The sequence below is a fragment of the Penaeus monodon genome, chromosome 15 (genome assembly GCF_015228065.2).
Source record: "Penaeus monodon isolate SGIC_2016 chromosome 15, NSTDA_Pmon_1, whole genome shotgun sequence".
NCBI classification, from domain to species: domain Eukaryota; kingdom Metazoa; phylum Arthropoda; class Malacostraca; order Decapoda; family Penaeidae; genus Penaeus; species Penaeus monodon.
The window spans coordinates 31,228,932-31,230,236 of NC_051400.1; the positions used below are offsets into that span (position 1 = coordinate 31,228,932).

General features: G+C 32.5%; 1 protein-coding gene across 1 annotated transcript in view; it reads left to right on the forward strand.

The window, feature by feature from the left end:
* The first annotated feature begins 240 nt into the window (after positions 1 to 240).
* The window catches only part of LOC119581936 (zinc finger protein 37-like), a 9,705-nt gene continuing 8,640 nt past the window's right edge, over positions 241 to 1,305 (forward strand). The window contains exon 1 of the mRNA XM_037930108.1: positions 241 to 356. Coding sequence (XP_037786036.1) covers positions 297 to 356 — 60 coding nt within the window. The 5' untranslated portion in view covers positions 241 to 296. The remainder of the gene's footprint in view (positions 357 to 1,305) is intronic.

The following is a 1,305-nucleotide window of genomic DNA, read 5'->3' on the forward strand; positions in this document are numbered from 1 at the left end:
TTAGTCATAGGTATAACGTAAAATTTTCTTTGATAGGCCTGGATCATATTTACGGCTTGTGCAAACATGAAAAAAATCTATATAATGATATTTTTTTATGAAATAGGATCGTAAAATTCTACTATATTAAGATAATAACAACAAAATATAATTATTTGGCAATTATATATTCGAATAAGTCTGTTTAATTGTAATAACTGCGAATTTACCAGTACGTACCCGGTTTTAGTAGGCCTAAGTTTCAGGAGAAGGAGTGAAGGCTGATCAAAATAAAGACAGCTCTCAACAGTGAAGAAATGGGAGAATTACAGTTATTCCAGCACCTGGTGTATGAAATTAAGTCATTATTTATTCATGTAGGTATACTACAAGTCTAGATATATGTTTTTGTGATGTCATAAACATGACATTTAATCTAGACTAAGCTGGAATTAGTGGAATAATAAAACTTATTTGCAGAGACGGATAGGGTTTAGATTACGTTTATTATTCTCATGATAAAGTCCAGGAAATAGTTATTTTGTGTGAAAAGTCTGCGTCGTTGGTTGTAACAGTTGAACGGTTTAAGATCTGAATTGTCTTATGGTATCAATACGTTATATACTGCATTTAGTACTATGGTAAATCTTAGTGCAGAGTCATAACTCCCAGAGACCCACTGCTGTTAATTTACTGTATATGTTAATTTGAATATGTGTTTATAAACTATAGTAACAGTTTTTGCCTTATACCAGACTGCAAAGGTCAACATGAACAGACACTGAACTGGTCGTACCATATCATGATCTTATTTGCCTAGATTATCTTTTCTTCCAACCTGGTTATACCACAAACAGTAGGTTGTTTTCTTAAAACACACATACCATCCAGTACATTTTGGTGATTTTTATTTTCATGTGAGGTACAAACAATGCAGCTTGGAAATCAAGCTGCAGGCAATATGTTGTCACTGTATTGCATTCATTGTTATCCCGTATATTAGTATAGAATAATGTAGAATAGGTTAATGTAATTGTGCTTCAAGATATCAAATATTTTGTGGCATGTATATGCTATAGGTTTTTTCAATTCTGCAAAAAATACCACCCTCTCACTGATATACACAAAATGGCATCTTGCCGAGTATCATATAAATATTGCAGTCTGGTGCTAGAGGGCTTACCACCAGCAACTCTTCCTTATGTAGTATGGGTAAAGAATTCTAGTTTTTGTTCAGCTACTATATGTTTTAGAAACTTTCTTCTCTAAGTCTTACATAAACCATCAGTGCTGGTTTAAAACACTAAAAACTTTTAGACTATCAAA